The 23,980-nt window shown below is 31.3% G+C and overlaps 1 protein-coding gene across 1 annotated transcript; it reads right to left on the reverse strand.

The window, feature by feature from the left end:
• Nucleotides 1–7,916: 7,916 nt before the first annotated feature.
• Nucleotides 7,917–14,986, reverse strand: LOC145950740 (uncharacterized). Its single transcript, XM_083062429.1, has 3 exons — nt 14,863–14,986; nt 12,016–13,960; nt 7,917–8,700 (listed from the first exon to the last, which is right to left on the reverse strand). The coding sequence occupies exon 2, from the start codon at nt 13,058–13,060 to the stop codon at nt 12,035–12,037; it is 1,026 nt and encodes a 341-aa protein (XP_082918555.1). The 5' UTR covers nt 13,061–13,960; nt 14,863–14,986; the 3' UTR covers nt 7,917–8,700; nt 12,016–12,034.
• Nucleotides 14,987–23,980: the final 8,994 nt, after the last annotated feature.

Here is a 23,980-nt window from a genome sequence, read left to right on the forward strand (position 1 = left end):
TATAGACACGTTCAGTTTTTTAATCAGTAGATACGATCACTTTGTATATATGAGAAGTTTAATAATGGGTCTCAGAAGATTAAAAAATAAAAAGTCGCAGTTAGAGAATCATTGGGGGAGAAGTTTAAAATACAAAGAGCACTCCACAATGAGTAGTGAAAAATTAGAGAGAAATTAGAGATAATATGAGAGGTTTTTCTTAAGAATTGTACTTCCGTAAGAGAGACCTGGTATTCTCTATAGCTTATAACTAGTCAAAAAAACGTTTTTAAAATCGGTTATTTTTAACTTTTAAAATCGGTTCCGTAACCGATTTTGAAAGAGTTGATTTTAAAAGTTAGACTTTTAAAATCGGTTTAAACAACCGATTTTAAAAGTTAACTTTTAAGATCGGTTGTTTTATAATCGATTTTAAAAGTCCGGGCGGTGAACAAAAAATTAAACTGGAACGGACCGTTCCAGGCTAGTTAACTTTCATTACGGGCCGTTCTCCCTAGAGAACGGGCCGTTCTCCCTGCAGAACAGGCCGTTTTCCTTGCAAAACGGCCCGTTCCAGGTTCAAAATTTACCCAAACTGAACCTACAACGAAAATAGAGACGAGAAAAGCATGAGAAAACGAAAAGAGACACAAGAAGAACATGAGAAGACGAAAACGAAAATAAAAACGACAACGAAATTTACCTTATTGGAGACTTTAGAAAATGAGAGCGTTAGAGAGTAAAAAAGGAATAGAAGGGAAGATTAAAGACAATGAGAATAGAGGAGAATATAAAAGATTTCTGATGATACATTTAAAATCGATTATTTAAGAACCGATTTTGTATACAACATACAAAATCGGTTCTGAAATAACCGATTTTAAAAGTAGCACTTTTAAAATTAGTTGTTAAATAACCGATCTTAAAAGTAGCACTTTTAAAATCGGTTCTTTTGTAACCGATCTTAAAAGTTGTGTCAGACATACCTTTTAAGATCGGTTACAAAAGAACCAATCTTAAAAGTCGCACTTTTAAGATCGGTTAAATTTTAACCGATCTTAAAAGTGTTCATGTTATTTACAAAATTATCACCGCGTCACTTTTAAGATCGGTTACCTTGTAACCGATCTTAAAACTCCGATTTTAAATCCAATTTTTGCACTAGTGTTATTAGCACCGGGCATGGATTCTTGGTGTCGGGTGTGAGAGAGACTTGGTGCTCTCTATGATTCGTTAGTGTCGGGCAAAATTATAATTTTGTTGGACGTAAAACTAGGTGTGTACACTTTGTAGTGGCTTTAAACCGAGCTTAACTTTGTGAGGCTCGACGCAGTTTATAACTATGTTATGTGTATTGATGTGCTTGGTGATGGTTGTGAGTTATTTGATGCCCATAGTTAACTTTGGTATGATTAAGCATATGGACAACGTGTGTTTGGATGCAGTGATGTATGAGTATGGTTGAATGTGGCTTATCATTATGTGGTTATGCATTAGCATGGATGGAAAGGATGAAAGTATGAAGTGACATGGCATGAACATTGGTGCATGTTGCATATGCATTTACCTTGATCATAAGTGGTGATTAACATGAGACGTATCTTTATACACTGGCCTAAGTGGTGATTAACAGTGTGTCATTGGTCATACTGATGTAAACAGTGTGTCATTGGTCATACTAATGTAAACAGTATGAGATGCATTATTTATACATTGGCCTAAGTGGTGATTAATAGTGTGATACTGGTCATAAGTGATGTAAATGGTGTGGCCATGCATGGCGATGCCTAATTAAGGACATTGATGAAGTTCGTCCATTGTATGACGTCTTGAGTTGATGGTTAGGTTACTTGCATATGCATTGAAGTTAGCTTGAACATAACACATGAGTTGTATTGTGAAGTGGTGGTGGTGATATTAACTAACGGATTCATAAATTAATAATATTATTGTGACTAGTTAATATTGTGAATTGTACGTGGGTTGAATATATGTTTGGTGAAATTCTTTTCTTGTGTTTCACATATGAATGCTTATTTTCCCTCTCTTGTCTTCATTGTGATGTGTTTTAGGTAATGACTTAAGTGATGAGGTCGACACTCAATGTGTTGAGGACTGAAGTGATGAGTTCGTTCTGATAATGCGACATTGGAACAACAAGATTATAATAGTACTTTATGACTTATTTTGAACTACCATTTCTCATTTGTTAGACACAATGGCAAACTTATGCTTTAAGACTTGTTTTAATTTAGTTGGATGTTTTGAGACAGATTTCATGTGAACCTATTTTATCTACAAGTTTTAATTGAATTTTGCTCTTTTCAATTGTATTATCTGTTGAATGTCATAATTTATATATAAATTTTAAATAATTGTATGATTTTACACATTAACAAATTAATTATAATAAAATATATTACTTAATTATTTAAATTAAAATTAATTATTATATATATATATATAAAATTAGAGTAATGACCTCATTGGCCTTGCCTTAACTACGACCCTATTTCTAGTCATTATCGTTAATTCTTTTTTTTAATGTCTGTTTTGTATTAATGTGGTAGGTATCTTCAAATTTTGAAGGTAGAAAAAAAGTGTCTCAGTAATGAACATTGTAAATAAGGATACAAAAGAGGCACAAAGTGTCGAAAAATCTAATTTAAAATAATTTTGACAAAAAAAATTTAACATCAAATACAATTTGTTGAATTAATTCCTCTGCCACATTAATACAAAAGAAACAACATTAAAAAAAAACTAATGACGAATATTAAAACGGATTAAAAAGCTTCAATTATAGGGACTGAAAAGATACATCCAGGACAGATATTTTGCATATAGAAATTCCTCCTAATATTTTATATCTTTGACTGTTTGAATTCATAAACCATCACAACACGTTAACAACTGCTAACTATAAATCTATCAACATTTCCATGCAAATTAATCGATCCAAAATCTTGTTTCTAACTATATATTAATGAATACTTACTTAAAAACTAAAAGCAATTGGCAAAATACATTAAAAGTTATAAAAATATAGTATAAAAAATAAAAATTATAAACTCAACATCAATACTTTATACCAATTATGAAATTAATATAGTATATTTATAAAATTATTAGAGTCATATTAATAGTGAGAGTGAAATAGATGCATAAGAACTTAAATTATATTCTCACTCTAATCTTTTTTATGAATAAAAAGCACTAGTATATGTTTAGAAAATATAAAATATTTTTGTTTGAAATATTAAATATGATGACTTAGATATATTTTATCTCTTAAATATGAGGAAAATTTGTTTTGATCCTTTAAATTTAAAGTTATTTTTTTAGTCTTCAAGCTTAAACAAAAGCTTATTTGATTCTCAACATTGAAATGTCAATTATAAATCTATCAAACAAAACTCATACATTCCTGTATATGTTGCACAAAATTCACTCATGTCGAATTTGATCAATTAAATGATTGATAAATATTTATTATTAAAAATATTACATTAAATCTAGTTTGTGTTATACAATTGATTTAATTTAAAATATTTTTTAAAGATTATTGAAAAAATAATAATTTTTAATTTAAGAAAGACAACAAATTTAGCCAAAATTGGAGACTAAAAATATTATACAAGAGGCACAAAATAAGAGACAAATTTAGTTGATTTTACATTAGATGATAGTCTCTGGGCGAAGTGCAGTGCAACTTACATAATAAGAATCAGATATTAGAGAAGGCGTAAGCAAGAAAATAGAATAGAGAAGGCAATGTTAATTATATGTTTGGAAGTTTGAATTCTCGTACCACAGCACAGGCACGCCTCATTAACAACGTACTTCTCACATATACTAGCCTAGTAGATTTCAGCCATGAATACCAGTAGGAGCTGCATGTCATCCATGTTTCGCCACTATCATACTTACATCACATGTCTCCTAAGCCCGCAAACATGATTTGCTTTATGTGTTTATTGAGAATACATTCCTGTTTTGATGAATAGAGGACTCATAATTGTTTTTCCAAAATAAGAAAATTCTAAAGGTACTTTAATTCTTGCATTTCATGGGTAGTAAAATATCTGAAAATGAAATGTGATTCTCCAAACCATTATAATATCAAAAGAAACTAACAAAAGTTCCTAGATAAAATATAAACCACTTCTAATATGATAATTGTAAAGAAACATAAAATCAAAGATTTTGGTGTCACATTCTATTAGGCCACAACCTAACGCATGACCAAGGTCTCAAGCTTCATCAACAGCATCATCTTACTAATGATCCTCAACTATTAGGGATGAAAGTAAGTCATGTTAGACTTTAAAAGTATAGGTCAAACCTGTTCTACGAAATTAAAATTTAACTATCTATTATTTATCATAGACTTTTTTAATAGGTCTGACAAAATCTTTTTAAAAGTTTAACCTAACCAATTAGTCTATTTAAAAACCTATTTTTATATTAATAACATTAAATAAGTCAACAAATTTATTGTAAATAAGCCAACAATTATGTTTTCTTTTTAAATAAATGAGTCTTTTTTTTAATTTGCAGTATAAGAAAAATAGTTTACTCTATTATTATTATTATTAAAATTTAGAGTTTAAAATAAAAATATACACTAACTTAAGATAGACAATTTATATATGCATAGCCGTGTACACTAATATATATTCACGCATAAACTACAATGAAAGATTATAGTCTTATAAAAAAGAACTTTCTAAATATTCCTTATATCTCATCTGAAGTATTTTAAATAACCAACCATAAAGACGAAGGAAAAGAGTAAACAAAAATGTAGCTATTAGAGTTTCTATTTTTGATTTTTTAATTTCATATGAACAAAGAATGTAAAACGTTTAAGTCTAGCAGTAAAAATGTAAAAAAAATATTGATAATTTAATTTTTTGTATTATAAATTTATTTATTTAATTATATTAATAATATATATATATATATATATATATTATATTATATTATATTATATAAATAATAAGTTGACCTATCAAGTGTAATAGGTTTTATTATAAGATGAAACCCAAGCTTTTTTTAAATAAATAAACTTTTATAAAATCATAAATCTTTTCTTTTTATTAAATAGGTCGGATTAAGTTAAACCAAACTTTAAATAGATTAACCTATAGACCCATGTTTAAATTCAGACATATTCCTCTATTTAAAATTTGATATATTCTCATTTTCATTACCTACATTGGTATTTAGTCAAACAAAAATAAAACAACACAAGACATGATTGTTGGCTTAAATTATTTTAATTTATTTTATTGATTAACATTAATCAATTATTAAGAATTATTCTTTAATTTATTATATACTAGTTATGGTCAATAATTATTTTGAAACTTGTAATATTCTTAATTTATGATACAACATTCTCAATTTTATATTATATATATATATATTTAAAATAATATTTTTTTTAAAATTTTAGTTACCTTATTTAAAATAAATAAAATTGGTTGTATTATTATTTTTTTAGATAGTTATAATTCACATTTTTAGAATAATATTTTAATCATCCACTACAAGAAAAAGTCAAATTTCCCACGGATTATTTCCCACGGACCAAAATCCGTCGGAAATTTCCCACGGATTTAGATCCGTGGGAAATTTCCGACGGAATTTCCCACGGATTTTTACATGAAGGAATTTCCGACGGAATTTCCGACGGATTTAAATCCGTGGGAAATTTCCGACGGAATTTCCCACGGATTTATATCCGTCTGAAATTTTCGACGGAATTTCCCACGGATTTAAATCCGTCTAAAATTTTTGACGAAGTTTCCCACGGATTAAAATCCATCTGAAATTTCTGGCGGAGTTTCCCACGTCTGGAATTATTAAATAAAATTTAAGCCAATTATTTTTCAAATGCAACCAATCCTAATCGCATCAATACACACAACAATGCACTATATAATGTTTTCATTATTATATGGGTGTTTTCAAAATATAAATAAGATAAATATAAATCAAAGTGTGTGAGGTATGACTTATATTACCTATATATAGTTATATGTTTAGGTTATTATAAATTATAAACTAATTAGCGTAAATGTGTTTTTTGTTACTTATCTTGAAAAATACCAACACATGATGTTCAAATTTAAGAATAACACACATCTTTTCTTTAATTTTTAAAAATCACTCATCTCTTTGAAAATAACGTTATTAATTAAATAAGGGGGAAAAAATTAAATTATGTTCTGCAAATCATATATATGTATCTATCATTTATTTCTAAATTACATCCAATACTATGTCATTTTGATGAAAACTTTCATTGATCTTCAATTTTGAAAATAAGATTTTTTTCAATTCATTTTTAAAATTATTACTTAAATTTAATATATTTTTTTAAATCACAGTGTGCATGATATTTAAAATAAATTTCAAAAAAGTTGAAATAATGAAATAAGAGATCAAATCTCATTTAATTATTGATATTTGTATTAATAAATTATTTTCTCTTAATAGTATATAAACAGTATTATCTTATATAAGTAGTTGTATGTGCCTCTTAAATAAATAAATAAGAAAATTAATACTCACTTAAAAATTTGAGAAGAGATATATGTATGACGTTATTGAGAAAAACTTCAAGTAGGGGTTAATGAAATTTTTTCTAGATTAAATCTTCTTTATTTAAAACTTAAAACATTAAAGTTAAAATAATTACACTAAATAATTATTTTTGTTCCTAATAACTGATTGATTTAAAAATCTCTTTAAGTTGTAGTAATTTCTTAAATTTACATTTTATTGATTTCTGAATTTTATATTTAAGTAAATCAGTAAAATACAAAGTAACGAGTATAAATATGAGTATTTAAAACTTCAATGAATCTATATATAGAAAGTAGAGATAAAGACAGAGAAAATGAATAGAAGAAAAACAGTTAAATATATAGTTGTTTGATTATCTATAGTAATAGATAAAGGGTAATATACGTCATCTTGTAACTGATTTTGTCTAATTTTATTTGTAATAATATGATTATATATTTAAATAGTTTAATTTTAATAATTTTTTAAGTATATTTTTGTCTTTCACTTAAAATATTTGAATTTCTATATTTTAATTTGAATTATTTTTTAAGTGTATTTTTGTCTTTTTGTCTTAAATTTTTGAATTTCTATATTTTAATTTTAATAATTTTTATTTCTATTATTTATTAATTCTTTTCATTTTAAATATTTTATAACATTAATAAAATTTTATAATTTTAATCTCTCTAATTTTATCTTACTTTTTATTTTATAAATATAATTTGGATTATTCATTTTATAATTAAATTAAATTTTTTAAATTTTTTATGAGTTTACATTCTAAGAATGTATTGAAATTCCTCAATATTTGATTATTATAGCAACAATATAGATATTCTGATTATTAGACATTATGTTATAATTCTACTACTGATCGTACTATATGTTATTTTTAAATTTGAACTCCTAAACTTTATTTGTTATGTATGATATTTTATTTTGTATGAATGAATTTGTTTTGATTTACATAATTATGATTGATTTAATATCTTTAAATAGGATAATTATTTAATAAAATTTTGAATTTAAAAAAAATAATTTTTCACGGAATTTCCCACGGATTTATCCGTGGGTAATTTCCCACGGACTAATCCGTGGGTAATTTCCCACGGATAAATCCGTGGGAAATTACCCACGGACAAATCCGTGGGAAAATCCGTGGGAAATTACCCACGGATAAATCCGTGGGAAATTCTGTGAAAAATTATTTTTTTTTAAATTCAAAATTGAGGAGTTTCAATACATTCTTAGAATGTAAACTCATAAAAAATTTAAAGAAATTAATTTAATTATAAAATGAATAATCTAAATTATATTTATAAAATAAAAAGTAAGATAAAATTAGAGAGATTAAAATTATAAAATTTTAATAATGTTATAAAACATTAAAAAAGAAAAGAATTAATAAATAATAGAAATAAAAAATTATAATATAGAAATTCAAAAATTTAAGACAAAAAGACAAAAATATACTTAAAAAATAATTCAAATTAAAATATGGAAATTCAAATATTTTAAGTGAAAAGACAAAAATATACTTAAAAAATTACTAAAATTAAATTATTTAAATATATAATCATATTATTACAAATAAAATTAGAATATATAAAATAAAAATCAGTTAAGGGTATGATTATCTATTATTTTTTAGACAAAATCAGTTACAAGATGACGTATAACTTTATATTAAATGTTAATTTTGTAAATTCAACCGTTAAATTAAAAATATTTTACTCTTAAATCATATATACAAAATTTTATATTAATCAAAGATGATTTCTTATAAAACAAAATTAAATCTGTTGAAAAATTTATATTTTCGATGAGAAAATTTTTTGTAGGAAATGTGACACCCTTACTACCCCAACACATATATAAAAAAAATTTATAATACATTTAAGAAGGTTAAATTTTCTAAGTTGGTAAAAGGGTTCACATAAAAATTTGACAATCACATTAATAGAGATATAAAACATAAAACACAAGAGTTTTACAAATTGTTTTCAAAACAATATTACAGTGCCAAATACACATAAATATTTCATCCTAGAAATCCTCTGCCCCGATGTCACACTATCAGAGCATTCCCAGAATTTTAATTGTTGGCATCCTAGAAGCCACTCGTAGCTGGATCTTCTTCTCCTAAAATATCCACAGTTTATACGGTGAGAAAAGAAAATATCTATATGCAAAGTACATACAAACACATCACAATATAATCTCATAATAACTCATTATTTAATAAAATATTCATAAGCATTTATCTATATATATATATATATATATGTGTGTATCATAATTTATCAACCATTCATCATATTCACATCTCAATTCACAATTACATCAATCCATCACAATCCACTTGAACATTACGATTCATTCATAATCCACACAAATTTCACTATGTCAAGGTCACGCTACCCTTTTTCCAACCTAGGGCCGTGCTCACCCCTGACATAACACTGTGCCAAGGTCACGCTACCCTTTTTAGTAGCCTAGGGTCGTGCTCACCCCTGACATAACACTGTGCCAAGGTCACGCTACCCATCAGCTTAGGGTCGTGCTCACCCCTGGTCATCAGTACCATAATCACATCTCAATCACATTTCCCACTTCTCATTTCATAACTCAAATTCACATCACGTACATAATTCCACATCACATACACATCACATACACAATAGATAAGCCCAACAAAATGAGGGTTTACACACCCCTCAAGCAATTCACATCAAGATCATCCATTCTTAACGAGTAATATAGCAATAATATTCATAAATTATAATAATCAATAAGATAATCAATTTAATATAACAGTGAAACTCATAATTATTCCAAATTCTAGTTCACAGCATTTATGATTTCTTCTTTCTTCCCAGATCATTATTCCTACAATTTGGCATATCTATAAACCTCAACACATAATTTCAATAGAACTAATGATTCTTCAAATAAAATAATTATAAAATCATAATCCTAAGAAATTCTTCCTCTACCCAATTCCCTCATGTACTCTACATATAAATAATCCCCTTTTCCCCCGTACCTGGATGAATAGTAACTTGAGCAGAACCTCCTCTTCTTTTTCCTTAAACGATAGTCAAAATTCGGGCAGAACCTTCTCTTCTCTCTCCTTAAATCGGGACCGGAACTAGGGTAGAACCTCCACCCCCTAAGCTCCTTCCATCAACAGCAGGAAGTAGAGAGAGAAAGAAAAGAGAGAAGAGAGAGAAGATGAGAGGTGTGAGGATTTGAGAGGGAGGAGGGGCCTTTTTATAGGCATTTTCGCGGACCTATCCGGAACGGCCGTTCCGAAAAGTGGAACGCCCGTTCTGGACCCTTCAAATCTACGCAAAATTTTCAACTGGAACGGCCCGTTCTGAAATCAGAACGGCCCGTTCCAAAACCCAGCAGAACGCCCCGTTCTCCTTCTGGAACGGCCCGTTCTGCAAGGAGAACGCCCCGTTCTCCTTCTGGAACGGCCCGTTCTGCAAGGAGAACGCCCCGTTGTCCTTTGGAGAACGGCCCGTTCTGGGCCCGTTCTGGACGTCCCAAAAATACACAATTTTATCATTTGGAACGGCCCGTTCCACATTTGGAACGGCCCGTTCCAGAAACCAAAAATACCCCAAAAACTTTAACAAAATTACGAGAATGCCATTAATACAAAAATACTCTTTATAAAAAATTGGGGTGTTACAATTCTTCCCTCCTTTTAGAAATTTCGTCCTCGAAATTTTTGCAATGGTAAATTCTTCGCTTCTTACTTCTAATTCTTATGCAACCTCACTACCTACAACTCTATTCATTTTACCAAGGAAATCTAAGGGTAAGACAAGTAAATTTTAAGGAATCTAAATCAATCTCTTAAATGTCTCAAACAAACCTATAATTAAGGTCTATCCATTCACCATCTTACTTCCAAAATGAGACGTCTAATTGCTACAAAATTTGTAAAGATTTCTTGTATACTAAACACGAGTATATGATTTCTTTTCTCTTCACCTTAGGTCATTACACTTCCGCTGCGCAACTCTGATACATCTTAGTAGTTCGTAAATATATTTCAAGAACACTCGTATGTCTTTACTCTAAAATCATCTTTCTTAATTCAAGGTTACTAAACACCCAAATTGGTTCTTGCTCCTCAAAACAACATTGATTTCTACTCAGAATTGGTTATCTATACTTCTACCAATCTTCTCCACTTGGTTCTAAGAAAGGATCTGACTCCTAAGCTTCTCTAATCTCATCCATTAATTCACTAGTTACTTTCAGCATAATCCATTCAATGCTTCTAAGGGTAATCTCACTCATCTAGCATAAGTCTCTAAATTCTTCAATCAAATCCAACCCTTAAATCATCAAAATGATATATCAGAGGTTATCATAATCGAGGTATCTGCTACAATATTGGTTTTACTTCTATGTTTGTCTCTAAAGATCAAGTACCTAAGTGTAAGTTCACTAGGTATACATATCAGATCACTAATTTCACCACTCCATCTACACCCAAGTCAAATTCTTATCCATCACCTTATCCTATAATCTCATATCTTGTTATCAAATGAATCAACTAATTATGCTTCTCCAATTTCTTTCAACGATCCACTTAGTATTCGAGTCATACCTAGTTTTACACTATTAAGAGTAATCTCATAAGTCAAACTTAAATCCCTAATTTGAATCTCTAATCATAAAGGAAAAGATTTCCTACTCAAAATATCGGTTGCCACAATGACTTTTCTCAAATAACAACTAAGTTTGAAATATTAGTCCTCTTAGAAGTTTAAACTTAACTTAATTCTTTCAGTCAACAAATAATTAAGGCTCTAACGATCAATAAATACCTCAAGCTTATAATTATATAGGCAATGTCTCTAAATATTACAACCGTTAACTTAAAATCATAAGTAAGGTAATTCCTATGATGAGTTTTCAGTTGCCTAGAATCACAAGCCACTATCTTTCCTTCTTGCATCAACACTCCACTCAAACTTATTTTAGAAGCATCACAATAAACCACAAAAGTCAAGCAATACTAAAACAGGTGTACTAGTCAACTTTTCCTCAAGGGCCCGGTAAACTATCCTTGCATTTACTATCCTATACAAACACAACTCCTTTCGTAGTCAAACTTGTCAAGGTAATGCTAACTTGGAAAATCCCTCTATGAATTTTCTATAGTATTCAGCCAATCCAAGGAAGCTACTAATCTCACTAGCTGACTTAGAGGCAAACAAATTTAGTCAACTATGAATTCTCTATCATCAATAGTCAAGGGACACTTTGGATAGATATTAGAAGTGATCACTGAACCACTAGTGGGTGTCTCTACTAGTAGTTCAAAAGACAAGGGAAAAAAAATAGGTAATTTAGACATACACGTGATATAAAAGAGTGAGTCGCACCAGTCATATAAAACAATTAGAGGGGTTCCATTGATGAAACACATACCCTGGATGAAATCTTTGGATTAAGTAGCTTCAACACCACTCAAGGCAAATACTCTTCCTGTGGCTCTAGGCTTGCTAGCGCTCCCTTCAACTTCTGTTGTTTCTTTCTTATTCTTGGGGCACTCCCGAGCTTTGTGTCCCTTCTCGTAACAGTTGTAACATGTTATCACTCTTGGTACCCAACACTCATATGCCTTATGACCTGGCTTCCCACAGTTGAAGCAATTATCGCGTGGAACAGAACCCTCACTCCCCCCTTTTGATGTTTGTCCAACCATTGGAGATTGACTCTTTCGTTGCATCGAATCTTGATTATTCACCTTAGAACTTGAATTCCCAGTAGACTTGGTGTAAGGTTTACTTTTACCTAAAGCACTAGAATTTATGGTACGCATAGGACCTCCAGCTCCCTTGTAATAGTCAGCACGTGCACGATTGTCACGGTCGTAAATTCTACTCTTGTTGACAAGAGTCGGGTAGTGATAAATTTCTTGATAATTGATTGCTGTTTTTATCTCAGGGCGAAGGCCATTCACGAACTTAATACACTTAGCCCTTTCGCCATCCTCACCATGATAATGAGTACAGTAGCGAACCAAGGCATCAAATTTTGCAGCATACTCTGCCACTGTGTCATTCCCTTGCTTTAGTTCAAGAAATTCAACTTCCTTCTGGCTTCTTACATCATCCGGGAAATACTTCTCAAGAAAAACCCTCTTGAAGTTGTCCCAATTCAATTGCATTTCTCCATCAATCATCCTTTGAAGTGCTCCTTCCCACCAAAAATGGGCATCAGCAGTCAACATGAAGGTAGCCAACCTCACTTTCTGAGTGAAAGGACACTCCATGGCATTGAAAATCTTTTCGATTTCATTTAGCCAATTCATCGCAACATCTGGGTCATATCCTCCTTGGAAAGTAGGTGGATTATTTCGTTGAAATTGCTCTAACCAATTAGGAGCGATTTCAGTCCTATGGTTGTTACTTACAGCTTGTGCTAATGCTTGAAGAGCATCAGCAATTGCACGATCATTCCTACCAGCCATAATCTAAGAAAATAGTACACAATCAAATAAACAACAGACATAAGGAATTATCATACTAGCATTAGTGTACTAACATTTCACAAAATACCTTAACCATTCCAAACTCACTTTTTTTTTTTTTTTTCCACCTTAAACTCATATTCAAGCTTTCCAAAACAGCTCACAAAGGACTTAGAATAAAATTTACATACTACCTAAGCCATAAAGTTAACATGCAAGCACCAATACTCAAGGAACATTCCAATCTCTCATCAAAATATCAAAACTCCAATTCTCAAATACAACCACCTTTGATTCAATTGCTTACTACTATAGATTCCTAAATTCCATTAACCGTAAACTCTTAAATCATCCAAATCTAAGGTCTTTTTACGTAAAAAAATATCAAACAAATAAGAAATTATGAAAAGATCAATCAAAAATAGCATCATCAAGTTATATCATGTCTATCAGACAAACCTTGAGAATAAATAAATAAATAAGAACATAATTAATCATCTCATTAGCACATCAATCAACTCATCACATTATTAATCCACCAAACAAGCATAGTAGACTCATTACTCACGGCCGATTGGATCGGCCTGCTCTGATACCACTAAATGTGACACCCTTACTACCCCAACACATATATAAAAAAAATTTATAATACATTTAAGAAGGTTAAATTTTCTAAGTTGGTAAAAGGGTTCACATAAAAATTTGACAATCACATTAATAGAGATATAAAACATAAAACACAAGAGTTTTACAAATTGTTTTCAAAACAATATTACAGTGCCAAATACACATAAATATTTCATCCTAGAAATCCTCTGCCCCGATGTCACACTATCAGAGCATTCCCAGAATTTTAATTGTTGGCATCCTAGAAGCCACTCGTAGCTGGATCTTCTTCTCCTAAAATATCCACAGTTTATACGGTGAGAAAAGAAAATATCTATATGCAAAGTACATACAAACACATCACAATATAATCTCATAATAACTCATTATTTAATAAAATATTCATAAGCATTTATCTATATATATATATATATGTGTGTGTATCATAATTTATCAACCATTCATCATATTCACATCTCAATTCACAATTACATCAATCCATCACAATCCACTTGAACATTACGATTCATTCATAATCCACACAAATTTCACTATGTCAAGGTCACGCTACCCTTTTTCCAACCTAGGGCCGTGCTCACCCCTGACATAACACTGTGCCAAGGTCACGCTACCCTTTTTAGTAGCCTAGGGTCGTGCTCACCCCTGACATAACACTGTGCCAAGGTCACGCTACCCATCAGCTTAGGGTCGTGCTCACCCCTGGTCATCAGTACCATAATCACATCTCAATCACATTTCCCACTTCTCATTTCATAACTCAAATTCACATCACGTACATAATTCCACATCACATACACATCACATACACAATAGATAAGCCCAACAAAATGAGGGTTTACACACCCCTCAAGCAATTCACATCAAGATCATCCATTCTTAACGAGTAATATAGCAATAATATTCATAAATTATAATAATCAATAAGATAATCAATTTAATATAACAGTGAAACTCATAATTATTCCAAATTCTAGTTCACAGCATTTATGATTTCTTCTTTCTTCCCAGATCATTATTCCTACAATTTGGCATATCTATAAACCTCAACACATAATTTCAATAGAACTAATGATTCTTCAAATAAAATAATTATAAAATCATAATCCTAAGAAATTCTTCCTCTACCCAATTCCCTCATGTACTCTACATATAAATAATCCCCTTTTCCCCCGTACCTGGATGAATAGTAACTTGAGCAGAACCTCCTCTTCTTTTTCCTTAAACGATAGTCAAAATTCGGGCAGAACCTTCTCTTCTCTCTCCTTAAATCGGGACCGGAACTAGGGTAGAACCTCCACCCCCCTAAGCTCCTTCCATCAACAGCAGGAAGTAGAGAGAGAAAGAAAAGAGAGAAGAGAGAGAAGATGAGAGGTGTGAGGATTTGAGAGGGAGGAGGGGCCTTTTTATAGGCATTTTCGCGGACCTATCCGGAACGGCCGTTTCGAAAAGTGGAACGCCCGTTCTGGACCCTTCAAATCTACGCAAAATTTTCAACTGGAACGGCCCGTTCTGAAATCAGAACGGCCCGTTCCAAAACCCAGCAGAACGCCCCGTTCTCCTTCTGGAACGGCCCGTTCTGCAAGGAGAACGCCCCGTTCTCCTTCTGGAACGGCCCGTTCTGCAAGGAGAACGCCCCGTTGTCCTTTGGAGAACGGCCCGTTCTGGGCCCGTTCTGGACGTCCCAAAAATACACAATTTTATCATTTGGAACGGCCCGTTCCACATTTGGAACGGCCCGTTCCAGAAACCAAAAATACCCCAAAAACTTTAACAAAATTACGAGAATGCCATTAATACAAAAATACTCTTTATAAAAAATTGGGGTGTTACAGGAAAAGCTATATTATTGATGAAATATTTCAGACAAATTTATATTTGTCGAAAATGTAAGAACTGATTTTAAATTTGATATGAAAATATTATGATATTATTAGATAAGATTTTAAGTTAGTATTTTATTAATAGTTGATAATTAAAAAATAAAACAAGGATAAATACATTTTTTGAATTTTATATGTTTGATTTAAGATAACTTATAAAATAACTCTTTGGTAAAGTTATTCCGCTCAGTAACTCATGGCGTGTGTTGAAATTTATCGATCTAATTAATTGTTAAATTAAAAGTTACTAAATTTTACTAATAATTAATATAAAAAATTTATTAGTTTTGGAATAAATTATTTGTGAATTAACAATATAATTGAAACATTAATTATTTTAAATTATTTAACTAAAATCTTATTGAAAATTTACTATATGATCTTAATATTTTTGTATAATTAATATCTGGTTTTACTATATGATCTTAATATTTTTGTATAACTAATATCTGATTTTAAATTTGATATGAGAATATTATATATAATTAGATAAGATTTTAAGTTAGTATTTTATTAATAGTTGATAATTAGAAGAAAAAAAACAACAAGGATAAATACATTTTTTGAATTTTATATGTTTGATTTAAGGTAACTAAATATATTAAATTAATTAATAATTTATTTAAAATATTAAAATTTAATTTATAAGTATGTATTAAATAAATATTTATAATTTTTTAAATTATATTATCATTATAAATTATAAAATAAAATAATTTAAATTATAATTTTAAATAAAAATAAGTAGACGTTAATTATAAAAGTAAGTACATATAAATAAATAATAATTAAATATATTATTATTATTAATTATTATTATTTGTAATATAAAATTATTATATATTATTATTATAGTACAAATATGAGATTGTATATTTGAGAATGACTTAAATGAATTAATTTGTACAAGTTACACTGACAACACACATATACATTTCGGTAGCTTACTCATAAGAACTTCACAGTTAAGCGTGCTTGACCTGGAGTAGTACAGGGATGGGTGACCTTCTGGGAAGTTTCCCAGAAATTGCACAAGTAAGGATAAAACACACTAAACAATGAAATATCGTGAAATAGAACCCTTGAGAGGCCAAATATGAGGGTTGTTACATTAATAAATTTATTAAAATTAAAAAAAATTATAATTTTTGGGTAATTTCCCACGGATTTATCCGTGGGAAATTACCCACGGATAAATCCGTGGGAAATTACCCACGGATAAATCCGTGGGAAAATCCGTGGGAAAGTTACCCACGGATTAAAATCCGTGGGAAAATTTCAGACGACCAATTTACCGACGGATTAGTGTCCGTCGGTAATCCGTCGGAAATGCCTCATTACCCACGGATTTTGGGCATTTCCCACGGATTTTTGCCGTCTGAAATACCGAATTTTCTTGTAGTGATCATGTATGTATATATATATATATATATATATATATGTTCTTACCGGAAATCTGCTGTAGAGCTGATCCGCCGGGTAAGATCGGTGAGCCTCCTTCACTGGTACGTTGATGCTCCAAGATGGGGGTGGTACCTGCAAAAGAGACTCCGATGATAAAGTTAGTGTTTGTATGAGTATTAGTCTCGTATATGTAATGCACGTACCTTGGTGTGATTTAGGGTTGCTTTGGGCCTTGGGCCTGAGATGAGATGTAATATAATTAGATAACGAACCTCGTCCGGGGCGAGATCCTTGGGAATCAGTTATGATTCACTTAAATGCCGAGCTGATGTCACGCGGTGCGCGTCCGAGGTCGGCTTGCGTTGTGGTGCTGAGCTTAGAGCTCGGTTTCGTAGTACGGATAGTACACTAGCCCCCCGAGCTCCGAAGACCGTAGGTCGAGGAGTTAAGACCGAGCTCGCTGGGGGGAGGTGACCTTTCGTTTGCTCGTTGTGGTGCCATGTGTCGCGACTGTTCATTTGCCGGAAACGTGCAAGTGGCGTGTCATGGGAAATGACGGTTATGCAATGATGAATTTGCAATTAATTATGTTGTCAGGCGTGCCCTTAGGTTGACACGTGGCATGGCCGTTTTGAATTTTAGGAGAAAACTTTATTTTCTCTCACTCGCGCCTCTTCATTTCTCACTTTGCCCACTTTTCGTTCTTTCAGCTTCTTGCGTACGCTGTTCCTCTTATTTTTCTGCTCGTCTTCCGTCTCCGTTTTCTCTGTTTCCGTCGTCGTTTTCGGTAACCCAGTCGCTGTTAGGGTTAATTTATGAGGGAGAGTACCAGGTACTTCCTTTCTGCAGTCTTCTTTTTCCTTCTTCCCCAACCTTCTTCAAGTTTTTCTTGTCTTTTCCATGGTTGGGGGAAGTAGTGCCGGTTCTTCTACGCCTTCTCGGGGCAAGGCGCGTGGCAAGGGGGTGGCTATCGGGAAATCTACTGCCGAAAAGAGGGATCCGCCCCGGGGCCCGGAGCCAGGCATTCCTGGCTATGACTGGGTCAAGTGTGAGATGGCGGGGGTCCAAAGCGTCTTTCGGACCGTTCTTGAGGTCAACAGGATCTCCAGGTCATGTAGGGTTTGCGACCCTTCTATTTCCTGAATGATCCGGTTTGAACCCTGTTAGGCTGGTGAGGATGTGTACATGGGGAAGTCTACCGACTCTCCCCATTTCTATATGTACTATTGTTTTTTTAGGGATTTAGGTATCTGTCTTCCTTTCACTCAGTTTAAGTGATTTTTTGAACCACGTCAACACGGCTCCTTGCCAGTTGCACCCCAATAGTTGGGGTTTTTTGAGGGCTTTTCAAGTCCTGTGTACAGTTTTAGGGATAGAGGTGTCCCTTCCCGTCTTTCTTCATTTTTATCAGTTGAAGTTAGGCGTTCCACCATATGGCATACTGTCCTTGAGTGGGAGTAGGGATGGGGGTTTGTTTACCCTCTACTCCCAGTCATATAAAAATTTCAAGCAAGAGTTTTTCCGGGTCGTTCTTGTGAATGTTGACCCATCGGAGGATGGGGCGTTTTATTTCGATGGGCTGCCGAAATTTTCCTTCTACTGGTGCCCTCGACCGTCTAGGTTTCATGGGGTAGGCCAGGTGAAACTGACGGCCTCGGAGGTGGCCGCGATCGACAACCTCGCTGCACTTCCTCGCCCGCTGGATTGCAAGCTCGTTCTGTCGCTTGCAAATTCGGCACACAGGGAAAGGGGCTTGGAGAGTGAGTATTTTTTTTTTGGTGGCTTGGGGTTTGTGTAGCTTTCTTTTGCTGATGTGCTTTGCTTCTTGTCTGTAGGTATCATGGGGAAGAATTTGTGGCGTGAGCTCAAGCATCGCTATAATGTCACCGAGCTCGAGGTCCCCGAGCCTCAAGAGGGGGATGTTCCCCCTCTGAAGGTCAGCCGGAAGAGGAAAAGGGGAGCGAAGGAGGTCGGGGGGACCTCTGCCCCTCCGGACGCCGAGGAGGTGACCTCCACGGCTGCTGATGCAAGTGCGGTGGACCTTACCGAGAGTTTATCGCCCAAGGAGGCTCCTCAGGTGGCTTTTGAGGAGGTGGTTCGGGCTGCCGAGGTGGTGAGTATCTTGTTACTTTTGCTTTTTTAATGTCATCTATTGTGTTTTTCTGTGTTCTAACCTGGGGCCGTCTTCCGCAGGCGAGAGATGCCGCCGAGGCGACGACACCAAAATTTTAGGACAAGAAAATCACTCATTTTTTTAATTGATTAATTTATATAAAAGATATTATACTAATTTAATTTAATTTTAAAAGAAAATAAAAATATTTTTTCTCTCTCCTATTAACTTCATTCTTCAATTCATTTCTCTCTTCTAACCAAATATCATATAATAATAATAATAATAATAATTAAAAAAAAACAAGGTGTTACAGTATTTGCTACCCAAACTTTGCTAATATAAGATGTTAATAATAATAGAGAAAAAATATTTATCTATACTAAACTTTATCTCTTTTATAAAAAAATATTATTAATTTTAATTTTACGTAAACTGAAATTATTGAGACTAAAAAGATTAATTAATAATAAAATATGCGGGGTGGGCATTTAATGAAGCGCGCGAGTTGAGACTTGAGACTCCGAACGCGGTCATGAAACTGTAGTCTCCATGTTTAGGAAATCAATATGAAATCAATCTAGATTCCTTGTCATCATAGTTTTAAAAACCGGACCGGTTATCGAACCGGTTAAGGTACTGAGTCAGTGGGTCAAAGGTTGAATTGGTGGGTCACTAGTTGAACCGCATGACTCGATTTTTATTTATTTTTATTAAAAAATATTCATATTAAATATATTTTATACTTATAAATTTTAATAAATTTATATCTTATTTTAAATTTTAATTTTTCTATCTTATTTAAAATTATTTTTATTTTTATTTTGTAAAAAAATACATAAAAAAATTATATGTTAAACGGTATATTAATACAAATTAAAAATATAAACAATATGTACATATATAATATGCTTGCAATTAATATCACAAAATAATATATGTAATATTTACATAGATATTGCATTATTAAATATATAATTTAAAATTAATAATATACTATAAAATTTATTTAAGTTGTATATATTGCAAACAAATATATTAGAACAAGTAGTCATTGTTATATTTAATAAGACTCCTTGCTTTTTCATTAAGAGATTCAATTTTCATTATTATTTTTGTGATTTATGGTCCCTTAAAAAAATTAAAAAAAATATTAAAAAAATGGTTGAACCGGTTTGACCCACCAGTTCACTGGTTGAACCGGAAAATTAACCAGTTCAATCCGGTTTAAAACGGGTCAACTGCATAACCGATCCAACTTCAGATTCGGACCGCCTGGACCACCGGTTCCCGGTCCAACTGGTCCGACCGGCCGGGTCGATCCGGGTTTTAAAACACTGCTTGTGATGAGTATGAAATCAATATATATATATATATATATATATATATATATATATATATATATATATATATATATATATATATATATATATATATATATATATATCTCACTTTCAACGTGTCCATCAAAACCAAAAAAAGTCAATAGCTAAAGAAAAGTCACGTTCAACGTATCAGTCAAAAGTCAATAATTAGGATACATACCTCTACGCTAACTTTTCCCTCTCAAGAAAAATGACAAACCTTGTCTTTCCGATCGAGCTTGATAACCATATTCATCCATTTATTAATAAAAATAGTACATTTAAGTTTATACAAATAAAAACATATCTATTACATAATATTTAAAAATAAAAATTTATATGAATTAATATGATATAAAACATTTGTGAGTATAAATTTATTTGAGTATAAGATTAAATATTTTTTTAGTCCATCAAATTTAAGGTAAATTTATTTTTTAACTCTAAAATTTAAAATTTGATATTTTTAATCCTTATAATTTTAAAAAATTCTTATTTTAATTTTTATATTAAAATTTTGTTAAAAAATTTATTAAATATTGTCACACAAAATATATTTATCGTGTCTCTATTGATGATAATATTACACTAAACTTAGTTACTTTTTTATAATTATCTCAATCTACTACTATCAAATATGTTATTTGTAATCCAAGAGACTAAAATAAATGTGTTAAAAATTATATGGACTAAAAAAAGAAGTTTTAAATTTGAGAGAACAAAAAATAAATTTATCTTAAATTTGAAGGATAAAAACATATATTTAAACCTCAAATATATTTCAATATTTGTAATTATGTTAATATGTCTTTTATATATATATATATATATATATATATATATATATATATATGAATACTTATGCAAAAGTTAAAAGTAATTGGCAAAATACATTGAAAGTTATAACAATATAATATAAAAAAATAAAAATTATAAACTCAACATCAATATTTTACACAAATTATTAAATTAATATATTATATTTAAAAAATTATTAGAGTCGGATTAGTGGTAAGAATGAAATAAATGCATAAGAACTTAAATTATATTCTCACTATAATTTTTTTATGATCAGTAAAAAACATTGGTATGTATAGAAATTAAAATATATTTTTTTTGAAGTAATAAATATGATGACTTAGATAGAATTTGTTTCTTAAATATGAGATAAATTTATTTTCGTCTTTTAAGTTTAAAGATATTTTAGTTAGTCTTCAAACTTAAACAAAAGCTTATTTTGATCTCAACATTGAAATATCTATTAGTCAATTAGTCTCGTATAACTTAAGAGGGGGACAGTGAATTAAGTTAACGAATTTTTCTTCTTTTATGAGTTTTTAGACACAATTAAACAACAAGTAATTAAAAGTGTAAGAAAAGAAGAATTGCAAACTTGTTTTATACTGGTTCGGCTAATCTTGCCTACGTGCAGTCCTCAAGTCTCCAACTTGAGATTTCTACTATTCTTGTAGTACTTACAAGACTTGAATCCTCCAACACCTTGGAACTCTCTTTCCTTGTGTTGAGATTCAAAAACCAACAAGGAGAATAACTCTTTCTCCTTTACAGATCAAATGATCGAGTGACACTAGTACAAAAGAGATATTCCACGTCGGTTATTTTGAGTTTTTTACATTGGAAAAAATATCGACGTTAATGCGGGAGACATAAATCTACGTCGGCCTTGTAAAAATGACGTAAATTTATGTCGGACATTACCAAGGTCCGACATAAAAAGGTAGTAAAAATAAAAAAAAATAAAAAACATAACGACCGTTCCTCTTGCAGAACGGCCCGTTCTCCAAGCAGAACAGCTCGTTCTCCATTCAAAACAGCCCGTTCTGCATGGAGAATGGGCCGTTCTGCTTCGTAGAACAACCCAAAAGAAAAGGCCAATGGCCTATACAAATAGAACAACCAAAAAATCGAATAGAACAGATAGGCACAATAGCAATGCGAAACAAAAAGGTGTTAACGAAACCTTGATTCATACCTGATGAGCTGCAATAGTGTGCGAATGAGTAACAAAGAGTTCACCCCACTCTGCAAAAGACAAAAAAATGATTCAGTAACAAAGGAGAGGGAGAGGGTTTACAGAGAAAAAAATGAAAAGTGATGAAGAGTGAATGCGCGCGGTGTGCCTCACACTCTCTTATTCAATTTCGTGTCCTTTTTTTTACGTCGAACCTGGTAGGGTCCGACGTAAAATGTCAAATCTACGTCGGACACAACATACATCCGACGTAGATTTGACATTTTACGTCAGACCCTACCAGGTCCGACGTAATTTTTTTTGCAAAAATTACAAAAAATGCCACCGCATCTTTTTTACGTCGAATTTTAGTGTGTCCGACATTAAAGAGGTGACGTAATATACTATTTTTTCCACTAGTGTGAGTATAATTGAGTAACTCTCTTTGAAGAGTAGATATTATACTTTGATGATCTTAATGAACTCTTTAAAGAATATTGCAAATGACTTTGGCCAAGAGGTTTTGTAAAAACCTTTTTCACAATAGAGTTCGTTACCTTCTTCTGAAAAATTATAGGTATTTATAGACAACTATCTCTTAGGTTGTGTCTTTTTATGAAGAGTTGTAACTCTTTATAATTTTCAAAAAAGCTACACTGGTAATCGATTACAACGATTTTAAGTTCAAAAATAATTTGAAACGTTGTATCTTTAAATTCAAAATTTGAAATTCCCTCTTTTGGTAATCGATTACATTGGTAATCAATTACCCGAACATATTTTTGTATTTGAAATTTAAACTTTGAAGTTTCCTTGCTCTAGTAATCGATTACTTAAACTGGTAGTTGATTACCAGACAAATATTAAAACATTTTGCTATTCAAACTTTTGATATAGGAAACTTTTAATTTTTAGTCAAAATATTTTTGTAAAATATTTTTGAACACTCATTTTACTTTTTTTTTTCTAAAAGATATAAAAACTTGCTCTTGTATTCCAAAAGATTAAATTGAGGTTTTCTTGAAATCATAGTTTTAATGGCCAAGTAAAATTTGCAATTTCTAAAAGTTCCTTTATATATTTAGCTAGGTTGATAAGACTTATCTAATTAATTATTGAAATTTTGTTTCTTGATCAACTTGCTTCAACTTGACCTCTTATTTTCTACACTGCTTTGGAATCATCAAAACTTTGTGCATATGTTCTTCTACAATATCAATTATAAATCTATCAAAAAAATTTACATTATTGTATATGTTGCACAAAATTCACTCACGTCGAATTTGATTAATCATATAATCAATAAATATTTTATAGTGAATTGGCAACACTATCAAGATCGATGGGCTCCCTAAGCATTCTTATAGCAAGCAGAAGGCCTTCTTGCATTCCTTTGTCCAAACAAAATACTAACGAGAGTGCTTTATCTATAATCTAAGAGTGGAATTAGGACAAGGAAACCACTCGCCTAGTTAACTATTGCACTTCCTTGATGATAATGGGGCTTTTCATATTAATCACCACCAAACATCTCTCAGTGTTGGCTACAATCCCCCTACA

Source organism: Cajanus cajan, chromosome 1, assembly GCF_000230855.2.
Source record: "Cajanus cajan strain Asha chromosome 1, NIPB_CcT2T_4, whole genome shotgun sequence".
NCBI classification, from domain to species: domain Eukaryota; kingdom Viridiplantae; phylum Streptophyta; class Magnoliopsida; order Fabales; family Fabaceae; genus Cajanus; species Cajanus cajan.